This window comes from Numenius arquata, chromosome 19 (assembly GCF_964106895.1).
Source record: "Numenius arquata chromosome 19, bNumArq3.hap1.1, whole genome shotgun sequence".
Taxonomy (NCBI): domain Eukaryota; kingdom Metazoa; phylum Chordata; class Aves; order Charadriiformes; family Scolopacidae; genus Numenius; species Numenius arquata.
The window spans coordinates 74736-100187 of record NC_133594.1 but is presented as its reverse complement, the minus strand read 5'-3'; the positions used below and the strand labels follow the sequence as shown (position 1 = coordinate 100187).

At 45.3% G+C, this 25452-nt stretch overlaps 1 protein-coding gene across 1 annotated transcript in view; it reads left to right on the top strand.

Annotated features, from left to right (window-relative positions):
- RABL6 (RAB, member RAS oncogene family like 6) overlaps positions 1 to 25452 on the top strand; it is a 61115-nt gene that overhangs the window by 6957 nt on the left and 28706 nt on the right. The window contains exons 2-8 of the mRNA XM_074161276.1: positions 1096 to 1230; positions 6964 to 7011; positions 13339 to 13391; positions 14944 to 15035; positions 15919 to 16059; positions 17170 to 17275; positions 23288 to 23391. Coding sequence (XP_074017377.1) covers positions 1096 to 1230; positions 6964 to 7011; positions 13339 to 13391; positions 14944 to 15035; positions 15919 to 16059; positions 17170 to 17275; positions 23288 to 23391 — 679 coding nt within the window. The remainder of the gene's footprint in view (positions 1 to 1095; positions 1231 to 6963; positions 7012 to 13338; positions 13392 to 14943; positions 15036 to 15918; positions 16060 to 17169; positions 17276 to 23287; positions 23392 to 25452) is intronic.

Sequence of the window (25452 nt, the reverse complement as noted above, 5' to 3'; positions counted from 1 at the left end):
TCGGTGGAACTGGGAACTGGGGCTGTTGTGCCTTTACCCAAGGGTGCAGATTCTGAGAATACCGAGTGCCATCAGTACTCCTGCACCTGAAACCAGCCAAGGGCTGGCTCCTGTGGTGGACACTGTCCCTCCGACACGCAGAGGACCCTCAGAGATGCAGTTTCTCTTGGGTTAATTTCCCTGTTGTTTAAGTCAGTTTATGTCCCCAACAGGGCATGCTTGTTTTGGTTCAGTTTAGCTTCTTTCTAATGCATGTAAGGTAGAGTGATTTTGATTTAATTTGAATCAAACTGTGGCCATCAACAGAGGCAGTTTGGTGAATTTATCGGGGGCAGTTTAAGATAGACACGTTCACTGCCTTGCCCCCTGTCCCTGCCAGGGATTGTGCCCTCGTCTGAGACCATCCGGGCTGTGAGCAATACACAGCCTTGTTCCGCTTCCCCTTGAAAAGGGGATGCTGCCCCAGTGCAAGAAAGCTGGGGACAGCTGAGAGCGATGACAGCTTAACTCTGCGGTGATGTTCACCAGAAGCTGCCTCAGCTCTCCAGCACCATCCCAGAAGAACCGGTTTCACCGGTGCCGGGTTTCGGAGTTGCACCCCTGCGGGATGTGGGGAGCAGCACCTCTGAACGCAGGACCCTGAGAACCCGTCCTTGAGCTTTCAGGGACTTGGGGCAACTGGGTCTAGGAAGTGAGTATTTTCTCAAGGAAAGAGAAGTGTTCAAGGAGAAGTGGAAATGACAGAGGAGGTAAAGCTGGCAAAGGCTGGAGTGTGGCTGAGCGGGAGTTAGGACTGGGTGGAGGTAGAGAAGGCAGGAAGATGGAAGGAGCGGAGACTCAGCTGGCTGAAGTTGTGCAGAGTTTGAAGATTCAATCTTGATGTTGGTTCTTTCTGCTGAGCTAGTGTGAGCAGCTCAATAAACACTGATTTTAATGACTGAGGCTCATGTGTTTTAACAAACCCCATCTACGCCTGTGTAATATGGGAGAATTAATTATGTCTGAATAATGCTTGCAAAAAATTAACATGCTTTTCACAGCATTCTTTGATTTGTTTTTAATCAACTTTATTTGTCTGCTTGCTCTTTTCCCCAGTGAAAATTGTCATCCGAGGGGACAGGAACACTGGGAAAACCACACTCTGGCACCGACTGCAGGGAAAGAAATTTATTGAGGAATATATTCCAACTCAGGAGATCCAAGTCACCAGCATCCACTGGAATTATAAAAGTAAGATGGAAGAGGGTGGAGGGAGCGAGGGTTGTGGGACAGTGCCTTCGGGGTAGAAATTCCACTGCAGCCTCCTTTGCTTCTTTCTTCTATGTCTGCTTGGGAGATAAAATGGTCTCTCATCACTCTTGTTATTTTAATTTATTATTCACAGTTTCTCGGTCATGTTTTTAAAAAGTTTACTCAGAAACTATGTTATAAGTGCTAAAGGATAGGTCTTTGGAAGCTGCAATTCAAGGAAAGTGTTTAATAGGTGATCCAAAAGATTCAAAATATTTGTGATGTGCTTGACTTGTTAATGAAAACAGGTTTATTATGGGAATCTGAGGCTAACCCTGCTCTTAGTGTTACTGTTGCACAGAAGTGCATAGCATGGTGCAAAGTAGTTTTTTACTGATTAAAATATAAAGAGCATCCTGTAACTGGTGAAGGTGATGTTTTAAAAACAGTAGTAGTACAAATAACTCAAGGTGACTTACTGAAGCACAGATATATCTTATCAGTAGCTTTTTTGAAGCATTTTTTGAGTCTGAGATGAGGTGTGAGGTTTTTTTATTTTCCCTATCCGCTCTGATGGTATAAAGGGGCTTTGACAGCCCTGGATCTTGCCTGGAGAAGAACTGCAGGCATTGAAATTGATCCAATAGTGCATTAAGTCCAGCTTTCAGGTTCCTGATCAAAAATGCTGGTGTTGTAGGGTGAACTACTGTTTCAAGATGAACTTGTTCTGTAAGACCGATTTTGCTTTAAAAAAAAAAAAGGTCAGCAGTTTGTCATTATCAAACATTGTCCGTCTGCACCGCTCTGACCTTTGGTTGAATCAGGTACTCTGTCTCTCCTCACAGATGGGGAAAAAACCCATGCAGTTTGGGTAAACACCAAATTGGGTGCTTTGGCTAATTTACCAATCAAATTTGTAATGCTGGATGGGATCGTGATGCCCAAGTCTTGTGATAATGACCACAGAGCCACAAGGAGTGTTCACCAGCAGCAAGCCTGGGGACAGTGCCCTCTCGGTCTCTGTTGGCTCCGCAGGCTTCTGCACGAGGAGGGCGAGCAGACACTGCGGGTGTTCGCTCAGGGGGAGCTGGTAACCAGCGTTCTGAATACCCTCGTGCCCTTACGGAGACAGACTTCCACGTGAGGCAGCTCTCTCTTGGGAAAGGTTGAAAAGGTTTATAAGGATGGATGGTTGTAATTTGCCTTGGATGTGGGAGATAAAGAGGTCATCCCTGCTCAGTGCAACTAGCAGTTTTCTCTCGTTCAGGATCTGATGTTGAGCTAAACCTGATGTCACAGGTTTTCAGATTCTTTCATGGGGACTCTCCATGTGACAGTGATGTAGAGTTGTGCCTGTTGGCTTCTACATTTCTTCATAAAGTATCTTTATTTTGGGTACCATCTTCCTGATGTTCTGCCTATGAGCTGGCCCAAGGCGCTGATGGATCTGCAGGGCTCTTGCAGTGGTGTTCCCCATCTGCAGCAAAACCTCTGCCATGATGTATTTTAGCTGTGGCTTCCTTCCCCCACACTCCTCTTCCTCTCTTAGGGGAAGCGGTTATTGGTGTGGGAGCATAGAGCTTACGAGTTGTCTGGATGATGGAAACTATCTCCAAAACCAAACTTGAATGCTTCAGCCTAAATGGACTTAGATCAGAGTAAGAAATGAAATACCTCTTTCTTAAGTATCCATATCTAAAGAGTGCACTGAATGTTAATTGTGGTTTTCTGCATTATCGTAGGTAGAAACTTCAGAGTTCGGTTTCCTCTCTGATCAGCACAGGTCATACAAGTGCTGTCTGTAAATGCAGCCTGGGAGTCTGGCATTTGATTTCGAAGAGCCTTATTCATTCCTAATTGTTTTTTTGTACATGAACAGGTATACAAACTGCACCTATACGGGTTTTTGTGTACATGCAAAAAGGTGTTTAGAGACTGTTCCATGTAGAGATCCAGTTGTCTCACGTGTTTCTGCGTATTTCGGGGACTGTGTGCTCTGTTACTGAGCTGAGGCTTAGGCACTGGCTTTTTCAACGTGGATGCAATCCTGGGGTAGAGAACAGCTACTCGTGTGGCTGGTTTTGCTGTATGTTGGTAACCACAGGTGTATGTGTTATTTCTAGTGCTTATGTGGTATGTTTCTGTAGAGTTTGCTGGTTAGCGTTGACTGCAATGTGTACATATTTTTCAAGGTGAAGTGTTGCGGAGCTAGTCTGAATATCTGGAAGGCTATACATGAAATTGTGCTTTGCATTTGTGTTTCTTTTACATTGTAAAACACTGTATTATTTTCTTAGTAATAATTTCCAGCAGTATGGGAAATTCTCCATTGAGCTTCTTAAAACTTGTTTTAAAAAATAACCCCCTTTTTAAAAAACGTTGTAAGGTATGTTTCCTGCCGTGAAAACTTTCCGTCCGAGGTGGGTGATGTGGGCACTCTGAGAAATTGGCTCAGATCTAATTACCGCCCTATTGGCTGAGTTAATCTGTAGAGGAAGAATAAAGTTTGTTTTTCCTGTGATCATGCTCTCAAGCTACCCTGAATAAACATTATGAGGTAGCTGGCAGCAAATATTTACGGATGTTAATTAAATTGCTGTCAAATATTGAAGGATTCTTACATTGTCTGGTATTAGAAGATTTACATTTTAGATGTGGAATGTACCACCTTGTCAGATCTTCAGAAATTTTATACTGGAGGAATTAATAAAGGTAGAATAATTTATTTCTTCCTACTCGGAATGAACAAAATTACTTTTCTGTTCCAATTGTCTCTGCAATGGATATTTGTCATTTTTGTGTCCAAGTAAGGAGTCGCCATTCCTGACTCTAATGAATGCTTGTTTAGATTCCACTAGTCACTAATTTTATTCTCTGTTTGGCAGTCTCAGGAAGGGAGTCTGAAAAAAAAATTGGCAAATGCTTTTCTTCAGATACTTTGAATGGTTTATGATTGTGTGAGAGGAAGGGCAGAGCTGCTCTGCTCCGCAGGGTTTATGATCCAAAGCATATGAAGTGAATCATGTAATTGCATGAAAGTAAATATGTCCGAGGGCCTGTGAATTCCTGGTGATGAACCCACCCATAAAGCAATGATTCGCATTTTTAAATGAGCTTTCTTGCAGTTGGAGTCTTTCACATCTCTCCACCGTTTTTTGGGGAAGCAATGTCACCGGCTACAGAGTCCTTAGCCAAATTGCAGCTGAGTACGGATCTTTTGACTGGTTTGATCCGTGGTTTCTGCTAATGCGAGTTAAAAGGGTGAATTGGCACTGCGACGTGTTTTTTGCTGCGACGTGCCTTCCAAAGCCATTAAGGTGAAATGCTGCTGTGTGTGAGTCATCCAAAGCCAACACAGCAGCACTAAAGTAATTACCCTCTTGTAATTACTCAGGATAATCAGGAACGAAGCTGGTGATGAAAAGGAAGAAGTTATGGGAGCACTGGTGCTAACAGGAAAAAAACCCACATGGAAAAATGGTTTTCTTGGATCTTGTGCAGTTGGGTCCTGTGTGAAATTCTGTGCTTCCCCTCAGATAAAAGGGTATAGAGCAGGTCTTCCTGGGTCAAACGATTCAACTCCTCAGATTCTGGGGGTGCTGCTGCTCGGCAGGACATCAGTGCTGCAGAAATCACTTGGCAGCAGAACAAATCTTGACTGAGGGTGTGTCTGGCTTTAGGGTGAGGAGGTGGAGATCTCTGGAGCTTGGGAGCAAAGTCTCGGGTACTGGGTCACCTCCTGCACATCACCCTACGGGCTGGAATGGGGTTCCAGCTTCTCCACGGAAGCCCCTTGTTAGTGTTTAGGTCCTGCTTCACATGACGCTGCTGGAAAGAACAAGCGACACTGGCCTCTGCCTGTGCCCCTGCAAAGTTTGCTGTCTGAGAGGAAAACATCTCCTGGCCTTTTGCAGAAAGTCTTGACTGTTGCCAAGGTTGACTTTGCCGGTCCATCCATCCCCTTGTCCTTCAGGGGCAGCAGCAGCATTGCCAGTTGCAGCTGCAGGGTGTGACTTTGGGGACAGACCTCAACTAGCTGCTCTGTGTCCCAGCACCTGCAGGGTCATGGTGCACCCCGAGTGGGCCACGGACTCAGCAGCCCCTGCACAGCGGCTGCCAGTGCCTGGGTGTGAGTAGCCAGCCCTACAGCTGGGTGCCAGGGGAGTGAGTGATGGGGAATGGTTGGACTTCAGCAGTGCCTGCCCTGATGGTCTGTAGAAATATTCAGGGACAGAAGTAATTTGCGCAAGGGCAGGTTTAGGATGGATATTAAGAAAAATTTCTACACTGAAAGGGTTGTCAAGCCTTGGAAGAGGCTGCCCAGGGAAGTGGCTGAGTCACCGTCCCTGGAGGTATTTAAAAGCCAGGCAGACGTGGTGCTGAGGGACGTGGGTTAGTGCTGGGTTTGTTAGTGTTAAGTTGATGGTTGGACTCCATGGTTTGAAAGATCCCTTCCAGCCCAGGAAATTCTATGATACTAATTTGGAGAGTGCAGTGGTTTGAGCAGAGGTCTCAGGACCACAGACTGCTGTGCACCCGCTGTGTTTTCAGTCCCATCGGAGCCTGGGCAGGTCTCCTGTTCCGCCTGTGCCCCACGGCCCTGCTGGCAAAGTGGAAGGTAAGCAGGAGGAAAAAATAGAGGCTGATTTTGCTTCATGCATAAATGTAAAATAGGATCTTTCTCCAGAAGCAGAGGATCAAAGGTTTCCTTTACTCGTAATCTGTCTTTACAATATTTTGAAACACTGAAGTTTAGCCAGCAGTGAATTCTGTAGGGGATACGTTCCCTGGCTTGACAATGAGGTTTCGCTGAACTCTCCTGCCATCCTATGAGATTATTTTCTACTCTGGGACATTATCCTCCTATTCCATTGCTTTATGTTCAGAGCTGCTTCAAGTACAAGCTTTTGCTTTGTAGCCTGTAGCATTTCCAAAAAGCAACCGTTTCTTGTAACAAATTCTTGAAGATGGGGCTGCTTATTTGGATTCATTAGAAACATCTAAGCATAGCTGCCCGTGCCTCCTGCCAGCTGGAAGCTTTGCTGCCGAGTGCCGAGTGACAGGGGTGTCTGGAGTTAGAATTTTGGTTGTCTTGCTTCAGATTTTAGCAACTCAAATATATATTGCTGCTTACAATTTACTGGTGCTGCAGCTTGGTAAGAGGTGAAATTGCTAGTAATATCTTATTTTTCACAAAATGCTACTTGAAATTTACAGAATGGATTTCTGGAGCCGCAGGACTGTCCACACTGTCATGTTCACATGAAGATGCTATTAGTAAAATTGGTCTTTCTTAAATGTGTATATTCCTTTTTTTCCCATTGTGTGCCTTGCTTACAGACCAGACTTTATTGTCCAAATTAAATTTATATCTTTTTTTAAAAGAATATGGAAACCTCTGCATGTTATGAAAAGAATCTAGACAAAATGCTTATAACGTGCTTCAAATCTGTGATAAAGCATCAAGGAAATCTGGCTATCGCTTATGTGACTTACGGTCTTTAAGAAGTTCTTTAGATAGCATGGTTTTGGTGTACAACTTGGACCTTCAACAGCAGGCCTTCTTGTTTCATTTGGGTTTTCTTTGAACTGACTCAAGAATGACTTTTCTTCTGCTGTTCACCTCCTGCTTTGCCAGTGCTGGCTTTGGGTTCGGCTCTCGTGGGGAGCGTTGACTGTTGGTCATTTTACTGAAACCCCTTCTAAGCCTTTGTGTTCTTCTTGTGCTTTCAGCCACTGACGATATTGTTAAAGTCGAAGTCTGGGATGTAGTTGACAAAGGTAAGAATTGTAACTTCCTTTCTAATGGAGATTCGTTGTTCTTTTTCAATTTTAATTGAAAACTTACATGGAATTCAGAAATACCTACTTACTTCTATTCTAGAAAAACACCTGTACGTACTTTTTTCATGTGCACGGATGCTACTTCCTGAAAAAAACTCTGGAGAGAGGAGTCTCCAGTGCTAGAGCCCATTATGAACAATCTGAACTTCAGCTCAAACCCAGTATTAGGAAGCAGTTGTTTCATGTGCTCCGTGACTGCTGCTTAGTGTATTCAGATCCACGTAACTTTATAATAAACTTCACTTTTTCTCCTTTATAGTTTTAAGTATGTTTAGGCAGCTACTGAGCTCTCTGTTCTGTTTATAAAAGTTGGTCTTGAGCTGTTTTTGTAAAGGAACGCTATTGTTAAATTGATAAAATGTTATCTGCAGTGAATAATGTATGCAGGAGGGAAGGATAAAAGAGAAGCCAATTACTTGGGACAGAAAATGCAATATATTTAATCCAAAATCTTTTCTAAATGCTTAGCCAAGGAAAGTATTATGGTGTATAAATACATTTTTTCATTGGTTTCCAATTTTTGTCAGAGTATAAAGTTCTATTTTATAAAAAATAAAAACAAATCCCCAAAACATATGTGAAGGCACAATCTGGATGCAGTGGAATCTGTTGCTAGAAGGAGTTGGGGATTAGATGTAAATCTTAACAGCCCGCTCTGCAGCCCTGAATGCAAATATTGTGTAGCTTTTAAGAGGCGTTTTGTACCAGCCAGACTCGCGCTGTAAAGTGCGAGTATGGTCAGGAAAGCAGCTCTACAAGTGAGCATCTCTTGCTCTGTGGGTTGTGCTCCTTGTTGGGTGTTCCTGTTGATCAGGTCTGTTGACCACAGTCATTGAAACTCAAACTCCTACGGTTTGGCTGCTGCTGCCTTCCCCGCAGCCTTCGCTAGAACCTGTGCTGGCACACGTTCTGGGGGGCACTGCCTCCCCTCTACCGCCTCTGCAGCTTGCACACGCGATAGGTACATAAGAAGATAAGTACAACAGGGAGTGGGAAGGGGAGAAATTTAATTTTTCATGTTAGCTAAATTGTATTTAAAATAATACAAAAGAAAAGGTAATTGAAGATAACAGCTCTAGTTCAGGTGCATAATGGAGCCTTTAGGTTAAACTTGAGCCAGGAACTTTAAATTAAAATCGTGGGTGACTTATCTTTTTATTCTCTTAAATGCCAGTTTTGACAGTGTAGACAAAACCTTCTTAGGTCAGAGTTACAGCTGAAGTCAGTCTGATTGCAGTTTGGCTTTCGGATCCCAGGATGACATATGCAGGGCTGGAGTCTGAGCAAAACATCTGCTTTCTCGCTGCCTTGCAACTTTGGTATGAATAGATAGACAGTTAATTTGGGACTCATGTGGTTCCAGCATTTATTTCTGTGAATAGCTTCTCTGAGCAGAGTCGTCATCTTAACTGGAGACTTGTCATTTTTTTGGCAAAAAGAATCGGATTTGATATGTGCAGATGTTGATAATAGCTCTTCTGGTACTGCTTTCATTTCTGACAGCAGAGCATGTGTCAGAAATCTCTAGGGACTCTCTTCTCTCCCCTTTATATTCTTTTAAAATATAACCCATTCTGTTAAGATCCCTCCTTATGGACCACAGATACGTATTTGTATGTAATCAAACATACTTAATCAACGCAGAGTAAAAATTCATCCTCACGATGGTTAGACTCGATGATCTGAAAGGTCCCTCCCAACCTAGACAATTCTGTAATTCTATGATGTAACAAAGTCAAATCCTTTCCTATTGCCATAGCATTGCAGGTTCTTGAAAAGTACAACTTTAGGAAAATGTGCATATTAACCTTTAAGAACTTGCTCATGTCTAACTTTCATCTTAATGTTATCTCATGACATTTTTGTTCTTCCTTCCGTGTGCTTAGGACAAAAAATCCTCCTGCGTGATGCTTTTGGTGAGAGTGACACTGATCTAGACTGTAGACTTTTAGTAGTGGAGTATCCAGTGCTGCTGCAGCAAGTGCAGACCTGATCCTCCTTTTTTCCCTTGCCTACCAGATCCTGGCTAATGTGCATTGTGCAGAATGCTGCATTTATCAGGCTGGATTTGAAACTGCCGAAAAATCCACATTCTGAATGTGCATTTCAGCATATGTTGTTTTCCAGGCTAAATTTTTTTGCTAGTGTTTCCCCATTTTTGAAAGAATTGTTCCTTATTAGAAAAAAATTAAGAGTCCTTTATTTTAAATTAAGATGTTTGAAAATGTATTGAAAGCCTGATGTAACTACACTGTCTAAAAGATGTATCAACGAACTGCAGTTTCCAACTTTAGTCTTGTAAAGCAGCTTCAGCCTCTTCTCTGCTATGCCTTGCTGCCATTCTTCGTGTCCTGAGGTGAACGTGTGCAGAAGGATTTGGGGAAACTTCGTAAGTTGCACCCTGAAAAAGTTCGTGTGCATTTTTGCACTGAAGTTAATGTGGTTTACCAGCAGTAGGCCTCCCCGTCCTTAGTTCAGCAGCGTGCTCTGATTTTTCCCTCCAGGCCATTCTAGGACTGCAGGAGGCAGCTCTCTGGGCCCTGCCTGGCTGGTGCCTTGGTGTCATCTATTTAGTGGATAGATGTTAATTTGGAAGCGTGGGGAGATTTGTTGTGGAAGCTTAAAGCCTGTGCGGCTGGTTAGTGTGCTGAAGCAGGGGGAGATGGCAGCCACAGCACTGTGCTGCTCCTCTTACCTTCTCCGTGACTCTCTGGGATTTCTTATTTTTAACATGCAGCCTCACCGGAGCCTGCTGGGTTCTCCTGGGGCCTGCTCAGAGAGCAGGGTTCATCTGTGTAACGATGCCATTTGTTAAAATCTTAACAAATAGAGCTTGCCCCCAGCTATGGATTGCATTGAAGTTTGTGCGGTGTGTGTAGTAAATACCATCTCCTTTGCTGCCCTTGGAACTAACAGAACGCAAGAAAGGTATCTCTCAGCAAAAGTCCCCATCCTGACTCATCCTTCTGGCTGTGCAGCAAGTTGTGTAACTACTGCAGGTCATAAAGCTGTAACAGATCCTGAATGCAAAGAAGCTGCTTGAATGCAGATGATTCAAGAGCAGTTCTGATCTCCTGCCTTGGAACTCCTGCTACTTTGGTTCCTGCATCTTTTTCCATGCACTAAACTGAAGGGATCAAATGGTATTTTTTTCTATGGCCCCCAAAATAACATAAACTCTTTCCCCCATATTGGAGATTCCTTTCCCTGCCCCTTCACCCCTCTCCCTCCCAGAGGTGTGCTGCAAGGAGGAGGAAAGATCACAATGTTTCTGTTATTTTCAGGTGTCATAAGTTAGGTAACACTGGGGGTGCAAATATTCTAGACATGTATTTTCAAATGGTGAACAGAAGCATCTCTCTCACGCCATGGACACTGTTTGTTGGCAAACTGTGCTGAATCCTTGCTATCCTGCAACAAAACTGGTGGTACATAATGGGGCAGAGGCTCTCAGGTGCTGGCCGTGAACACCATCTTCTGGTGTTCAGGAAGAACTGTTGTGTAGACTTGAGGGCACTGCTGGGAGGTTGTTTGGTTAGAGTGTTGCTATTGTGCCTGTAAGTAAGGAGCAGTTATTCCAGGTAGAGAAGCTGAGCAATCGCAACAGGAAGACCCTCGCTTTCTAATTGAGGCTCCTAGACCACACATCAGTACAACCTTAAAGATAGGACCTCGTTCATGTAACAATGCCATCTTCATTGTCAACTTGTCTTTACAGGCTGAATCACATCTTTTCACTACATCTTGTCTTTATCTGGCTCATCCTGCAGTTTTGGTTCCAAAAATAGACACTGTGCATGAATATGTACACACATGCGCTTTTCAGCTCTCTTACTCCTTTGTAGATGACCTCCTTTACAGCAGTGATGAGCATCGTGTAAGAATATAAGAATATTACTCATTCCTCTTGATACTCCCATAAGCAAGGAGAGGCGTGTGAGTCACATTCGGTCTCAAAGCATTGGTCGCGTGTCCAGGTTAGAAAGACACCTCGATGGCTCAGGACCTATGAGGAGTATTTGTGGTTGCTTGGGATTCTGTTTTAATACCTAGAAATTCAGGTCATGCCAAGCATAATTTAGCAGTAGCTGCAGAAATAGTGATGGGTTGACATTCAGAGAAGCCACACGAATGCCACTGGCTCGAAATGAATTCAATTGAAGTGGGAAAAGGCATACACGTCCTAGACATCCCACACCTTCCGCTGCGCTGGGAAAAATCAGAGCCCATGCTTGGATCCTCCAGGGAAACACATTGCACGAATGGGGAAGGATCAGGATTAATCTCTCTGCCGCTTTCAGATATCAACAGTAAGGTGACACGAGGGTGGCGAACATTTTGCAGTGCTGCACAGAAGCACCCACCAGACACTGTCAGGGAGGAGGGACTCAAATCTCCTGCTGTATCCTGCAGCATTAAAACTTGCATGAATAACTCTGTATTTCATAACTGTTTATCCTTGACCTGCGTGCAAAAAGAATGAAACACCATTTCACATGCAGCATGTGGCAGAACCATAAATTTGACAAGTCGTGGCTCCATGTTGAATGGTTGGCAGAGGCTATTTTGGTTGCCGTGTTGCAGTCTGTGAAAGAGTCAATGGGAGGGGTTTTTGTGGGTGCGTCTGAGCTGCCAACACGTTCTGTTGTCAGTGACATGGGGAATTTCTAGAACGTATGAGAAGGAATTCCAAGTCTCTGCTGTTATAATTTAGTCAACTTGTCATGTAGGCTAGGAAAATATGGAACAAGGTTAATTCAGAAGTGCAGTTGTTAATTGCTGTCAGTAACATCTGGAAGATATTTGGTGTCTATAAAACATAATTCCAGATCTTGCAGGGTTATGCATTATGCAGGGCTCATCATTTGGTAAAACTCTGGAAACTGCTGTACATAGAGTTTAAAGTCTATACCCGGGGAAAGGACAGATTTTTCATGGCGTGTCCACACTGAGCTTCTTCAGCACAAGGCAAAAGACGTCCCAGCAATTCTTAGTGCTGAGTGTCTACACCAGAAAATCACGTTAGCTTATGCCCCCTGCTAATCCGAGGTACGGGTACGTGGTGTCGTCCTTGCGGGCTGCTGTGGTTGCAGGCTTTAAGATTTGGAAAACAGGATGGCAGTGTAAGTGGTGTAAGGCAAAATTTTCAGGGAGCCTGAGGTTCAAAAACACCAACTCCTTTTCTAGGGCTGCTGAGTGAAATGCCAGCGGTGCTGTAAAATGTCAGTTAGTGAACTTATCCAGTACTTATTGAAGCTGTAAGAAAAGGGAGAAGTCTCAGGAGACCTGCCCTTTGTGTATAAGGGCTGTATTTTAGCATATGCCTTAGCGGAAGCAGATGATTGGGAGAGAAACCTGTGGGTTCCTCCCAATGGGATGGTGGCCATGGCACCGCAGGGCAAGTCTCTATAGTGGGTTTCTAGTGTCTTTTCCAGGTGATTAGCTCGTGCCTCTTGTACTTCCCTATGAACTTCATCAGCGTTGTACCTGTCCTCTAGCTTATTTCTGTGCGTTTCTCTGGTGTGTAGCTTTGGATGATGCCTCTGGAGATTTCCTTTCTGCACCGTTGCTGGTGATGACCAGACCTGATCCTCTGGCTCTGGCCTCTCACCAATGTGTAGGCTCTCTCTCCTCCACTTCTCCACCGCCCCCTCACCATAGTTTATTTGCTTTTGCTTAGATTTCCTCTTGTGTAAGTTCTGTCTGTCTTTTGGCTGTTAAATTCTCATAGTCTCTTGCCACCCCTTTTTTTTTTTGGTCACAAGTCAGCCCAAAGCACCCACTGGGCTCTGAGATGACGTTTATTGACAAAACTGCTGGCTTCAGGTTGGTGACCTTCAGAAAGGCTGTGTATGGGGTCACGCTGGTCAGTCACAGCAGCCCCACCATTATCTGCTTCTTAACAATAATGCAACAGAAAGTGCAACAGAGCGGCTTCCCTTTGTGATCAGGGTGTGCACCAAACCATGTGTTACTCAGTTATAGTGACTTTATGCTGTGAAGAGCCTGGTTTAAGCTGCCCCAGACTTTCTTCCTATTCATCTTTGAGTTATTCTAGCTGGTATTCTTCAACAGGGTAGCTGGTATTTTTCAGCAAGGCATGCCTGTCCCACCCCTCCTCGTTCCCCATGCTTCTACTAGAAGTTGGATCTGCTTTAAGGTCATATTCAAAATGCTGTGGTCCTGCCCAGATCCATCCTGGAGTTCTCTGCCCCGTGTAATGCCTTTTTTTTTTTTTTTTTTTTTTTTATAATTCTTTTAAAGGAAAATGCAAAAAACGAGGAGACGGTTTGAAACTGGAAAATGACCCTCAGGAGGTGAGTCACCTTTAGCGCAGATGTCTGCCTCTTAGCAGGAGGCCTCTGGTCCACCTTTGGTCCATGCAGAGTAAGTTCTATATTTGTTTCCGCTGGCCTGGCTGCAGATGATGGGTAGTGTGATCCCTGATGCTCTTCACTCTTTTGCTTGTGTATTTGATCCTTGTCCATGCCCTCACCACAACTTTCCTGCTGTTTTCCCTTCTGTCTTTGGGGAGTGACTGTGCCCCGGATGTTTAGTCGGTAGCTTTGTACCTGTCTGCACATCCTCAGTGGCAGGAAGTCCTTTTGTAATGGACTTCTTGTGGGACCCGAAGAGGTCACTTGGTGCCATGCTCCCTGGCTGCTCCTTAAAGCTCGGCTAACAATTACCTTTTAACACCCTTTGAAATGCAGTGGAGGAGGGGGCAGTGGAAGTGCTACCTGGTGTGTAAAAATAAACAGAGTGGCTTCCTTAAGGCCCTTGCACAAACGTGTGTCCTTTTGTTCTACAGCAGAAGATCCAAGTGCCCTGTGGGAGACCACACTGCCGCTTTCCAAGTGCACTTCCATGGCACCTCTTTCAAAATACATACGATTTTATCCTCAGGAAAAAATCAGTTTAAAGGCCCTTGATCCCATGATCTCTGCTGCAGCTCTTAAAAGAGCTTTATTACTCCTGGTTCTGTGTCAGTGCCCTTTGGTGCTCAGTGCATGGACAGTGTCCTGGTACTCGCTCAATAACGGCTTTGTTGAAGTTGATGGGAAGGGCAGCATCACCGATGCGCAGAGAGCTGAGGTCTGGGGGTGAGTCAGGGCTGTGACTGATCAGAGGCCTGTGGCCTCTTTCCCCAGGGTGCCAGTCCTACTCAATCTGTGTGGTCAGATTAGGGGAATTTTCTTTAAACATTTTCTCCTGTGGAGAAAAATCCTTTATGAGAACAGCTATTGCAGCTGCTTCTTCCTTCACAAACGTCAGTGTGTTTTCCATCCTGGGAAATGAGTGAGAATTATTCCATAGGCACCAAATTCCAGCAGGAGCCTTGGAGACTGAGTGCAATACCAGTGCTGGACTTTACATTGTGCAGAGTCCAAATGATGAAAAATCAGGTAGTAATAAGTACTTTCAGCCCTGCAACGGAGAAACTCAGTAGAAACAACACCCTGGCTTTATACAGCAGAAGCGTTAGAAGCACAGTCAATATTTTGGTCACAAAGAGATGGAATGCAAGCTGTGTCCTCTGTCCTCCATCCTGTAGCTCATATGGAGTTATCTTGTCAACACAGGATTTGGGGACACAGGGGAAAGAGGGGGGCTGGGTTTTAGCATTTGCCGTCAGACGTGCTTTTTTCAGAGACTGTCAGGTGCTTCTGGTCCTGCTCCCGTGGGCAGTGGAAGCTGTGAACTACCAGGTGTCTTGCTTAAATGATGACGATGGGAAATCCATAGACACTTCTTACAGTGACTGTCGCGTTAGAAAGTTTGCCTGTTCAGCGCTGTATCAGCTGTGTTCTGTACAAGCCTGAAGTTAAATCAAGTTATTTACTGTGTCTTTTGCCTTGATTTCCTCAGGCAGAGTCAGAAATGGCTCTGGATGCAGAGTTCCTGGACGTCTATAAAAACTGCAACGGGGTAGTGATGATGTTCGACATCACCAAGCAGTGGTGAGACATCTCCAGCAGCACGCACCATGGCATTCTTGTGGGTTTGGTGAAAACAAATGACTTCTAGGCCTCTCAATTCCCAGATGGACTCTGGAGCTGACAACCAGCCTAATGAGTTGAAGCAAGCTTGTATCCCTTAAAATAATAGCTTTATCTTCTGACATGGCTTCTAATACGCTCCTCTCCTGGGCTTGTTTCAAACAAGCAGTGTCCCCGGGGCCTTGTGTGCTGCAGTTTCTGATACAGGGCTGTCTGAGGCTTGGTAATTAGTGCTGTCACCGGTGCAGAGTACGCTGGGCATGTTACAAAACCCTGCTCTCCAGAGCACAAGGGAAAGGGGAATGCTCCTGAGAAGTTCCCAGGAAGGTTGGTATTAGTAAGGATTATTCAGAGGCCCTGAGCTGCAGTAATGTAAAGAAATAATGAACTGTTCACTTTGCACATCTGCTGAGGAGGGTGAGAGACATATGGAAGCCAGAGTGGGAAGAGGAGGTGGTAAGAGTTCCTGCTTTGTATTTCAGCCTGTATTTTACAGGTTTGGTGTGTGTCAGTGAGTCTGTGACAGCTGGAGGGAGGGAATCCTTTTCTTCTGCTGACCCCTGTGAGTTTTGTAGAACTGAGGGCAATATTGCTGTAGGAGACGTGAGGTTGCTGGTGGAAGTGGATTATTGGACTTGTCAATTTTTTTTTGAATAAAGAATGATACAAACATATTTACAGTTAATGTATTTCCCTGTGGGGGGGCAAAGGAGCCACAGTCTTGGAAGGATTTTGGAAAAAAAATTCTTGTTTTGTTTTTTTCCCCTTGTAATTTGTGCATGAAACTGCTCACAGAATGGTGTTTCCCACTCACCTGCCTTTCTCTCTCTCTCCTATGGTGAAGGACTTTTAACTATATTCTGAGGGAGCTTCCTAAAGTGCCGACCCACGTTCCAGTGTGCGTGCTTGGGAATTACCGAGATATGGGGGAGCACCGGGTCATTCTGCCTGGCGATGTGCGGGACCTTATCGACAATCTAAACAGGTAGGGTGGCACCACGGTCACCAGGAGGGGAGCAGACCTCGGCTTCTCTCATCAGCCGTAGGTAACCATATTGCTGCCATGTTTGAGATGCACGTCATGTTCATCCTCTGACCCTGTGCCTAGCTTTTTGGCCTTCAGAGCTCTGAGTGTCTTGTACAGCAGCTTCATTTTGCATGAGGAGTCTGTACCGGGCACGTTGTTAGCAATATTCCTGGAAACAGTGAGTGCCTGTCGGCATCTGCCTTTCAGAAGTGCTTTTCCCAATAAGTTGTTTTTTTCTGGATTGTCCTTCTCTTGTGAAATTATCCTCTTCCTGCAGCACAATGTTCTCCGAATAATTCTGCTAGAAGAGAAGCAGGTAGTGCTGCTGCCTTCCGTGCTCTTCCTCCAAGAGCATTCCCACAGCATTTACTGGGCCCAGCCAAGCCTGGCACCTCCCTGGCCAGCCAGGCAAGATTTTCCCTTATGCAGAGATGTGAGGCTCTCTGTTATTTAATATAAAATGTTAATTGTTGTTCAGGATTCAATAGATTGTACCTTTTTGTGTGGTTTTAAGGCATTTTTTCATTTTCCTAGTCTCTTACTTGTTTGTACCTGCATCAGGCACACAGAGATGGTATCAGTTTTAAGGCCTCATTCTGTAATGTCATCATTTCTTTACAAGTTCATCTCTGAATGTGACTTAACTGACTTTCATGCCAACTGCTGATGCTTGTAATTTAATGTAGCTCTGTTTGTGCTTTTAAAACAAAACCTTCACTGAGAACTGAACGGTTTGTGCAGCTGTGAAACCCCCGGTTTAGTGAACCTGTGGCCCTGTGTCCTGACATAGGATTTCTTAGTCTGGCAGCCCCATGACGTTGCAATACAACAACAGCTGGGTTCTGCAACAAAGTGCAGGATTTTTCTGGAACAAAGTGTGAATTTGGTCTGTAAACAAAACAGCGAGTCCCTCGCAGAGTGACCTGCTGGCCTACATTTGGGGGCTGAGGGGTTGGCTTGTAAATGAGGGCTGCTCATGGTGTGTAGTTCAGCAAGTGCCGCTCCTGTGTCTATGCAGTCCCTGGCCTTTGCTCAGTTTTCTTCTCTCTCTCTCTTTGGTTGAGACAGGCCTCCCGGCTCCTCGTATTTTCGCTATGCTGAGTCTTCCATGAAGAACAGCTTTGGCCTCAAGTACTTGCACAAGTTCTTCAACATCCCCTTCTTGCAGCTGCAGGTAAGAGGGAGGGCATTTCCCTGATGTGCTGGGTGGGACAGATTTCACTGTCTCTGAGGCAGGAATTTGGTATTTGGGGTTTCTTTTGTTTTTAAAGGATCCTGAGTAGATTTTTGGTTTTGTAAGTTGTTAACAAAATTATGTTAGTACATTGGTGGCTGTGACTTAAACATGTCTCTGCTTGCGAGAGGACTCTTCTCTGTTGGCAAATGCTTACCTCTGGAGAGAGGATCCCAGGTGACAAATAACACTGGCAAGAAAATTGCATGCCGTGGTGTAGTTACCAAGACAAAAATGTTACATACGCACATTTGTTAAACTTTGTGTTTAAATTCTGTTCAGTTAAAACTCAGATGAGAAGAGATTTGGTCATGAACCAAACAGTCCAGGGACAACTGTCTTTGCCCTACTGGTAACTGATCTACTTGGATCCTCTGCCCATAAATCCAAGTCTCCTATTTCCTTCATAACTGAGGTTTCTTGGGTGGACTGAGGGGACAAGCAAAGGCTGGATGGGCACAGAAGGGTGGAATTCTCAGCTGTGTTCCTTTAGAAGAGGACCTTTTGGGGTGGTCGTACAGGGGTCCTTTGGCATCAACACCATACACTTTTTGGGGGTACATACGATGTTGTATCATTCTTCTCTTTTGGATGGAAAAAAACGGGTGGTTGATCTTGATTATCTTTCACCAGTAGCTGAAATGTCTGTGTGTATTTTTATACAAATAATTCCCACTGAAATGCTAGTTCGGAAGAAGCTCGGATGTATTAGTGGATGTTTCCATGTCCTCAGGCTATGGAGCAGATGGGACCAGGATAAGAAAATCGAATATATAAAAACCCAGTAAAACAAGTCAAACAATAAATTTTCGAGGAGGAAATTGTAGGAATCTGAGATATAAACCCAACTTGCTGCTCAGTGGAGAAAATTGAACTCTACCAGTATGGTGTTGGTTAAATGTTTGGTTTTATAACCTCGGCTCTATGGTACAGTGATATCTTGTGGAAATCATGCAGAATAATTAGTTCCTAGGTTACTTTTGTCAGTTTTGTAGATCTCTCCTTTTTTTCTCAAATAGGTGTTGATAAGAGGCAAGGACATTAGTACAGCCTTTCTGCCACATTTGTTTCTGGAAGCTGCTTGTAATGATACTGTTAATAATCAGTATTTACAGTAACTTCCCTAACCATGGTTATAAAGCAGGAAATACTGAAGCATTTGTAGTATCAGGTTTGCTTGGAAGCAGCTTTAGGATGCGAGTCCTAGGGCACCTTTCATCTGAATGTGCTGTGTATAAGTAAACGTGATCTGTTAATCTGAGAATGAAGGCCATTAGGACATACAGATAAGGTAATTGTCCCCAAAGCCGGAGAACTTCTTGGACAAATCTTGGTTTTCGGGGAAATAGAAAAAAAATCTGATATAACCTTTAGTTGTTTTGGAATTCCAATGTTTGGGCCGATTGCTTGGGAGAGGTGATGGAAATGGGGTGACCAGCCCACATTTGTTCTCCTGCTCGATGGGCTCAGGGTGCCGCTGGGAGCAGTCCAAAAGGTGCAGGTGCTCAGAGTCCCAAATCCTGTGTTCTCCATGTAAAGTAATTCAATAATTCAAAACTGCAGAAACAAACCTAAAAAGACTTCTCATTGTGGTGTAGTTCCCCAAATGCGCAGGGTGAGATTTGGAAAGGCACATGTGAACCGTGCTTGTAAATAATGTTTGCTCTGTTCTTGACCTCGATGCAGAAGGTGGCAGTGGAGGAGGTTGTCCTGTGCCTGTCGTTCAAGGAGAGGGTGCTCGGACTGTAGCTGCCTGGCTTTTCCTTCAAAAAAGCAAGGCCAAAACTAATTCCTATAGCTCAGTGCTCATGCAGGGATTGCAGGCAGGTGCTTCTCTCTGCTTTCTGATAGAAGTCACAGTGTAGGACCCAATGTGGAGAAGGCTTCTTGCGTTTCCTACTTGTGTGCAAGAGATCCCTGGCCTTGCCAATCTGTGCTGAGGCAGGTGACACTGCAAATGTGGAGGCTTTTGGGTGCTTCCACCCAGGTTTTGGGGCTTTACTTGGTGTCAAACTTCAGATGAGATGTGCTGCGCTTAGTTTTTCCAATGCCACTTGCATTTATGCCGCAGGTTTATTAGAAGAGCTCAGTGCTGCTCCGCAGGGGCTGCTGCTGGTGGCTCTGGGCATTCTCTGCTCCCAGAGACCCATGAGGAGCCTTTGGGGACATGGGGAGCCGAGGTGGGCCCCACTGGGCCTGATTCACCACTTGCAGTACGACGGTAACTTTTGTAGGAAAATCACAGGCAGACTTAATTTCTAAAGATTCTGCTTAATACCTTCAGAGAGAGTTGCCAGTAACAGGCTCCAGAAAGGAGTAATCTCCCTGGTACTTTGATGCAAAGCAGGGTTAAAGAAGAACGTCGCCAGGTATTAAATACACATATTTAATCGTTCTCAGTCGGTCTCTGGGGTTTCTCTGTCTCCCTCAGGCCAGCCCCCGCACGGAAGGGCAGTTGTTCAGCCGTACGCGAGGTTTCACGCTGTCCTTTCGTGGAGCTGGTGCTGGGAGCGGTGGTTTTAAGTTGCACATTTCTGTTTTCAGCTTCCATTCATGCATCTTTCATAAAGAAAGTGGTGGCTGAAATCCATACCCCCGGTATAGAGCAGGTTCCTTCCAGCAGCCCGGGCTCTTCCATTATTTATCGGTTCCTTTCCAGGGGAAGGATGGTCAGACCCGAGGGTGCGCTCCTGCTGAGCTGGTGGCCCACAAAATGTGCAAATGGGACCTGGTGAGCCCGGATCTTTGTCTGCTGCGCTGAAAGGAGACACAGCTCCGCAGCCAGTGAAACTGCCTCTGCCCAGGAAGCCCTTGGAAGTGGCAGTCAGCCAAAGCGTTGGGCTGTAGCACATGATTGATTCGCTTCTTTTGGGTCATTGCTAAAAATAAGCTTTCTTTAATATTTTAATACCAGCATGGTAAAATAGAATTTGTTTTTTAAATATTTGGAAGTCCATTATTAGTGATGAATTTTTACAAAATTAAATGCAACTCTCTTGTAATTAAATCGAAGTTCTTAATTTACTCTAATCTGTGAAAACTGAAAAAAATACAACTCTGGTATGTGTCTTGCTGCCAAAGTATGAGAAACAGCAAAGCATTTGTTTAATAAAAGCCATTATCTAAGTGCTTAAGGTGAGCACTGGAGAGCAGTGGCCCTTCTGTCTTATGTTTATTCAGCTAATTTGCTCAGCATTTATTTCATTCATCTTAGGAAACTGAGGACAAGGAAGCAGAAAAATTGCGCTCTCTTCTCATTTTTGCTTCCCCTGTATGAATAACATGAAAGGATGAAATATCTTCTAAAATTTTGAGTTTCTTGAATCTTGAATTCTAAAATCTAGAATTTGAATTCTAAAAGCTAGAATTACTTCTAAAATCTTGATTAGTGCTTTTTCTGTTTAGTGTAGCAAGGCTAAATATGTATAGCATGTTTTACTGAAATTTTGTTGTCTGTATACCACAATAAAGGCAATTAGAGTTAACTAATGACTTCATAATTCTTCGTATACATGTTAATTGAAGTCGAGTTTCCATCTGGTTAGAGCTAATGAATATGATGAATAAAAATTACCTAGCAAAGGAAATATGGATCAGTCCAAGCTGGTTACACAATGACAAAGGTAAAAATGAAGAATCTAAATGCCTTAGAAGCAGTAAATTAGCTGAAATGATCATAGAAGCCCTTAAATTTCAAGAATGTATCTTCCAGTAAATTAGCATGGTAAAGGTTATCAGCTACTGTGAATCACCTGGTCTTATAAATACACAAAATCAAAATTACTTAAATCTTCTTTGCTGATTTAAGTCGTGGTGGAATTTGATATAAATCAACCTGCTCCGTGGAGGGCTCAGTCTGTGCCCCAACTGCTCCCCTGGGCAGAGGAGTATGGTGTGTTTTATGGAAGGCAGATGAGATACTTCGTTTTTAAATTTGTGCGCTTTCTTGGTAGCTCCAAAGTTGTCATCTCTATGAAACTGTGTTGTCAGTAGTGCATGCACATGGATACTGAATGCCTCTGCTTTATCCGAATCACAGAATGGTTTGGGTTGGAAGGGACCTTAAAGACCATCGAGTTCCAACCCCCTGCCCTGGGCAGGGACACCTCCCACCAGACCAGGTTGCTCCAAGCCCCCTCCAACCTGGCCTTGAACCCCTCCAGGGATGGGGCAGCCACAGCTTCTCTGGGCAACCTGGGCCAGGCTCTCACCACCCTCAGCATAAAAAATTTCCTCCTTGTATCTAGTCTGAATCTAAATTCTTTTAGTTTTAAGCCATTACCCGTTATCCTATCGCAACAAGCCCTGCTAAAAAGTTTATCCTCATCTTTCCTGGAGCCCCTTTAGGGACTGGAAGGGGCTCTAAGGTCTCCCCGGAGCCTTCTCTTCTCCAGGCTGAACCCCCCCAACTCTCTCAGCCTGTCCTCACAGCAGAGGGGCTCCAGCCCGTGCAGCATCTCTGTAGCCTCCTGTGGATCTGTTCCATGTTTGTCTTCCCATAAGGATTTTAGTCTGTAAATTATGTAGCACATTGCCTTTTGTGCTTTTTACTCCAGCGGGATTTTTTTGCTGTGAGCCTGGGTGTTTTCAAACACGGAATTAAAAAATCATTGCAGTTATTGATGCTAAATTTCAAAAAAATAGTTATCGTCGTAGAAAACCTGAATGCACGTTGAGCATGAGACAGTGATAAAAGCAAAACCTTTTCAGCTTAGAGGAAACCTGGGGTTTCTGTCTGGGCGGAGGTGCCGCCTGGCCCCCCGAGGGGTGGTGGCCCTGCTGTGCAGCACCAAGCGCCGTTGGACGCACCCCACCACAACCTGCCCCTGCTTTCCATGGCACTGAGCGTGCAGGCGGTGGGAGAGGGAGGATTGATGACGCCTGCAGGCGCTCAACAGCATGACTTGTGACTTAAGAATTTGGTGTGTGAAGTGCCTGCTGTGCCCCGAGCTGGACCCTCCCCTGGAGGCCGGCGGTGGGAGCCCGGCCAGTGCCCGGCTGTGGGCAAGTGGAGGCGATGGGGCTGTGGTTGTGCGGCGGTGGCCACAGACAGCTCTAGTTTTGCCCAGGGGGTCCCAAAGTCTGGTTCTGTGGTGATGGACGCTGTGTTAGCCCCGTGGCTCGGGGCCGTGGTGCAGCCGGGGCTGGTGGACAGAGGCTGAGGAGGTTGGTGCCGGGTGAGCCCGTGGGGCCGGCTGTGCGCACAGTCGTAGCAATGCTGTAGTTATTGATCTCTGCTCCTTGCCATCCGGAGGAGTGTCCCATGACCATTTGCAATTGATTTTTGAGCCTTTTAAGCCAGCACTTCCCCTCAGCTGAGGTTTTTGCTTGGATTCTGTTGGAAATGTGGAAAGGGAAGGACTGGATTTAGCTGCCCGGTGTGACATTAGTGAAGCCAACTCACTCTATTGCACACTCGAACTGGACTGGAGTGTCTGTCCCCCACCTGCGGGGCAGCACCTGAAGGCAGAGGGACAGTGACTTCTCAGGTTCACCAAGCTGACAAGTTGTGCTCACTCATCTACCCCGACAATAAAAAGGAAATGATTGTGAGGTTTTGCATCAGCTGGGTCCTACTCGCAGAGGAGTAAATAAAAGCTCGGGATGGATGGGCTGCACCGCTCTTCTCCGCAGGAGCTGGTGCAGTTCTGCAGGTGCAGCTGCTGGTGCTGGGTCTGAAATCACTCGTTATTGATTGATGGCTGAGCACAGCTCACAGAACAAATTACTTCCTTACACACAGACTTTCTGGATTAACGTACTTTTGCTACTGCTTCAGCTTCCCTTTGTGCTTCTGTATTTGAACTGAACACGGTGAGAGGGCCCAAAGCTCCTGTTTAATTGATTGCTGTGGGCAGAGTGGTGACACAAGATCTCGCTGCACCCTGTGAGCGCAGAGATCCCTTACAATGACCCTTCCTGCTCAGACCCAGCTTGTTTTGCTTTCCTCAGAGGGAGACGTTGCTACGGCAGCTGGAGACGAATCAGCTGGATATTGATGCAACTTTGGAGGAGCTGTCAGTGCAGCAAGAGACAGAAGATCAAAACTACGAACTGTATGTCATTGAGCCATCTTTTCTAACTGTTTTGTTGCAATTTAAGTGTCACATGAATATTGGGCAGCCCCAGCTATGGCATGTGGCCAGACTGAAGGGTCCCAGGGGTGACATTTAGGGTTTCTTTGGATCTTGTAAAATGACACTTTTAAGTGGCATCACCTGAAATAAAGCATGCACTTGGGGGTCCCTGTGAAAGGGTCTGGTTCCTACAGGCCCGTCATCTTGGGGAGGGTGGTGGAGGTGGAGCTGGGCAGTGCCTGGAGGCAGCACACGCTGATGGGGTTGCAGATAAGTGTGTGTTGCAGCCTCTGGTGCTGAAAGGGGATATTTTCCATCTCTGCTGCTCAGCACACAAGATGGTTCCCCTTCTCTTGGCCATTGCATTCCTGTGTATTGTGTGCCTTGGGGTAGGCAGAAAGTAGTAGCAACAACACTGTTGTCTTCTACTGTTGTCTTCTGCTGTTGTCTTCTGGAATATTTCTAGACTCCTCAGTGCATTTCTGGTTTGAAATAGTGGCTGGTTCCTGCTGCCTTGTGTTTGTTCGGTGCCCTGTCTGTTTGCTTGCTGCTTGCAATGAGCGTTTGCCAGATTTAGCCCTACAAAGCCTCTGTAGCACAGAGAACAGGACTCTCTTCAGATTTGTACATTGTTGACAAATGTGTTCCATGAATTCCCATTGCAAGGTCTTTACGGCAGTGATGTGCAAGGCAGAAAAATCAACCCCAGGATGGAATTGGAAAAAAAGATTCTTTACAGGCAGCTTTATTTGGAAGTTGGAATCGATGATTATGAAATATTCATGCACAGCCATTTTAACAAGCATTTTTCAGAGCAAGTTTCAAGCTTTATAACCTTAGTCTGTGTGTTTTCCTTTCAGAGCCCACGTACACACAAAGCAGGGCTGTTCCCAGAGCATTCACCTCATCCATTCACTTAGGGACTGGTTAGTCTCCTTGTGCTTGCAGCAATTCTCTTCATGTCCCTGCTCAGAGGACTGGGCTGTGTGGGCTGGGCTGTCAGATTGTTTTCCAGTGCTTTTGTTTATACTGCATCAGTAATGGGAAGATACTTAAGAGAACCGAGAGTTGGCAGAGCTATTCCAAACTTAGACCAGAAGATCTTGCTGCTTTGTCACCTCTCACCCTTACACCAGCTTTAGTGTTTGCTGGACCCCTCGCACGTGTCACTTCAGCTCTGCCTTCTGCCATATCTACTTCTGGGTTAATGTCAGTTGGGCTAGCTCTGAGAAGCATCTGCTCTACCACCAGAACTTAAAGCAAGCAGCAGCAGGATGGTGCTGGCCCAGGTGGGATGGCAAGAACTCCTAGTTCCAGCACCATATGGATATTAGACTGGATCATCCCATCCAGTGTAACCACACCACCATACACCATTTTATAATACTGGGGTGCTTCCTCTGCCAGAGAGTGCCCTTTCTGGGTACATGCTCCTGCAGAAATACTGTGATTACTAAAGAGTATTGTTTGCAGTGTGGTAGCAGCCAGAATCCTAGGGCCAGCCTGCTCACCTTGCTCTGGGTGGTCCGAAGGCACGTTCTTGCCTTTTGGGCCAGTCGATGGGTTGCGAGGATCACCTCAATAGAAGCCTCTGAGTCCTCTGCAGAAACTCCAAAGCCAGATGAACGTTTGGCCCATGTGGGAGTGGGCTGTTGTTTTCCAAAGCAGCTCATGAGCACGGGGGGAGCAGGCGATGGGGTGCAGCTGAAGATGCCCATCTTCTGGCTGGGCAGTGGCTGCCCTTCTCCTGCACTGTGGGAAAGGGCTGCTGCTCGGCTGCTGGGGAGGGCTGGCATTGCAGGGGGCTAATTGCACGATTAGGCTGCATAATTGGCTTAACGCGGCATAAGGAATACCTTAGCCATGGTGCCTGACTGAAGAGGAGTCGCTAAAATGTTAAAAGCAAGACTTTTTCCTAGGATTCTGGTTTAGTAAATGATGAACTGATGTTTTTATGCAGCTGGCCAACTTCTGCTTTTGCTTCAGCAGCTGCACGTTTATATACTGAGACCAGTGCTCTTTGCTTTCAGAAAATAACAC